Source organism: Alosa pseudoharengus, unplaced genomic scaffold, assembly GCF_046254945.1.
Source record: "Alosa pseudoharengus isolate Yale_2024_CS ecotype anadromous, Long Island Sound unplaced genomic scaffold, YU_APseudo_1.1 YU_APseudo_1.1_scf_6, whole genome shotgun sequence".
NCBI classification, from domain to species: Eukaryota; Metazoa; Chordata; class Actinopteri; order Clupeiformes; family Clupeidae; genus Alosa; species Alosa pseudoharengus.
The window spans coordinates 2,372,512-2,375,011 of record NW_027468848.1 but is presented as its reverse complement, the minus strand read 5'-3'; the positions used below and the strand labels follow the sequence as shown (position 1 = coordinate 2,375,011).

General features: G+C 46.0%; 1 protein-coding gene across 1 annotated transcript in view; it reads left to right on the top strand.

Moving 5' to 3' along the window:
- The window catches only part of LOC143105665 (retinoic acid receptor RXR-alpha-B-like), a 91,028-nt gene that overhangs the window by 50,545 nt on the left and 37,983 nt on the right, over positions 1-2,500 (top strand). Inside the window, exon 3 of the mRNA XM_076269724.1 lies at positions 1,214-1,370. Coding sequence (XP_076125839.1) covers positions 1,214-1,370 — 157 coding nt within the window. The remainder of the gene's footprint in view (positions 1-1,213; positions 1,371-2,500) is intronic.

Sequence of the window (2,500 nt, the reverse complement as noted above, 5' to 3'; positions counted from 1 at the left end):
AGCGTGTGTGTATTAATATGGATTATGCATTGGTGTGTGTGTGTGTGTGTGTGTGCGTGCGTGCATGTATGTGTGTGTGTGTGTGTGTGTGTGTATGTGCGTGTGTGTGTGTGTGAGAGCTGGTGTCATGTGGACTATACATTGGTGTGTGTGTGTGAGAGCTGTTGTCATGTGGATTACACATTGGTGTGTGTGTGTGTGTGTGTGTGAGAGCTGGTATCATGTGGACTATACATTGGTGTGTGTGTGTGTGTGCGTGTGTGTGTGTGTGAGAGCTGGTGTCATGTGGACTATGTATTGGTGTGTGTGTGTGTGTGTGTGTGAGAGCTGGTGTCATGTGGATTACACATTGGTGTGTGTGTGTGTGTGTTTGTGTGCGTGTGTGAGAGCTGGTGTCATGTGGATTATGCATTGGTGTGTGTGTGTGTGTGTGTGTGTGTGTGTGTGTGTGTGAGAGCTGGTGTCATGTGGACTATGCATTGGTGTGTGTGTGTGTGTGTGTGTGAGAGAGCTGGTGTCATGTGGATTACACATTGGTGTGTGTGCGTGTGTGTTTGTGCGTGTGTGTGTGTGTGAGCGCTGGTGTCATGTGGACTATGCATTGTTGTGTGTGTGTGTGAGAGCTGGTGTCATGTGGATTACACATTGGTGTGTGTGCGTGTGTGTGTGTGTGAGTGCTGGTGTCATGTGGACTATGTATTGGTGTGTGTGTGAGAGCTGGTGTCATGTGGATTACGCATTGGTGTGTGTGTGTGTGTGTGTGTGAGAGCTGGTGTCATGTGGATTATGCATTGGTGTGTGTGTGTGTGTGTGTGTGTGTGTGTGTGTGTGAGCTGGTGTCGTGGATTATGCATTGGTGTGTGTGTGTGTGTGTGTGTGTGTGAGCTTGTGTCATGTGGACTATGCATTGGTGTGTGTGTGCGTGTGTGTGTGTGAGAGCTGGTGTCATGTGGACTATGTATTGGTGTGTGTGTGAGAGCTGGTGTCATGTGGATTACGCATTGGTGTGTGTCTGTGTGTGTGTTTGTTATGTGGATTATGCATTTGAGGGCTGCACGTGTAGGAAGCATGTTTATATGAAAATACGTTACTTTCTCTACCCCTAAAAACTCTATTGAAATGTTGATTTGCTTAAATATGTTGGGACTGCTGAAAACCGACTGATGTGAAATCAAATAAAGTATGTCAAATGTGTGTGTGTGTGTGTGTGCAGATGAATTGTCCCATGAGTGCGATGAGCAGCTCTGAGGACATCAAGCCGCCGCTGGGTCTGAACGGCATCATGAGGAGCCCCAGCCAGACGTCCTGCTCCTCCTTCTCCGTCTCCCTCTCCAAACACATCTGCGCCATCTGCGGAGACCGCTCCTCAGGTAATACAACACTTAGGCGTGTGTGTGCGCGTGAGTGTGTGTGTGTGTGTGTGTGTGTGTGTGTGTGTGTGTGAGTGTGTGTGTGTGAGTGTGTGCGTGTGTGTGTGTGCGACTGTGCGTGTGTGCGACTGTGCGTGTGTGTGTGTGTGCAAGGTTTTTGCATTTTTTTAGACATACAGAGGAAAGGTGTTTTCCTTTGAAGCCGTTCAACAAAAAAAAAACGATTTCACATTACAATCACAATGCAAAATTCAGCATGAATGCATTATGGTCCTGTGGCATTTGCTAATGTGCCGCATGTTGTACACGGGATCCGTAAAGGCTGTTTTCACAGAACGGCCTGCGTCACATGTTGTACACAGATCCGTAAAGACTGTTTTCACAGAACGGCACGCATCGCATGTTGTACACGGGATCCGTAAAGACTGTTTTCACAGAACGGCACGCGTCGCATGTTTTACACGGGATCCGTAAAAAGACTGTTTTTACAGAACGGCACGCGTTGCATGTTGTACACGGGATCCGTAAAGTGTTTCCCAGAATGCGCATCAACAACCGAGTCCAAATGACACAATAGGATGCACAATAGAGAAACAATGCACAATTGACCCTTCACTAAGTCCCGCCACCCTTAGTTACTGTTGCTAAGTCCGACAACCTCAGACCGGAGTTGAGTAGAACTTCAATGGTAAAAGTTACATCCCAAGAGGCTCTGATTCCATTTAGAATCTATGGAAAAGACTCCAGTATCTCATGGAGGGCCATGTACAACATGCCAATCTAGCTTTGACGGGAAGCGAGTGCATTAATATTAGCTATGCTAGGCTTGCATGTTAAAAAAGACACTGGGTCATGGCATGTAAGAACAAGGTAATGCAAATAAACAAATAAGCATAGCCTACACTGCAGAACCTCTTCAACTTTATTAACTTATGGTGAATAAATGTTACACTACTGTGCACAACCCCATGCTTTTCTGACGTTAGGATGCTAGCAGTGCACGTTAGCATCGATTAGCAGCTATGTTACCTATCTACAAGTCTCTTACAAAGGACAAGCATATTATACACAATCCTGGCTTACATTAGAACAATAAACATCCTTGTATATCTTATTTCCATTAGACCGAT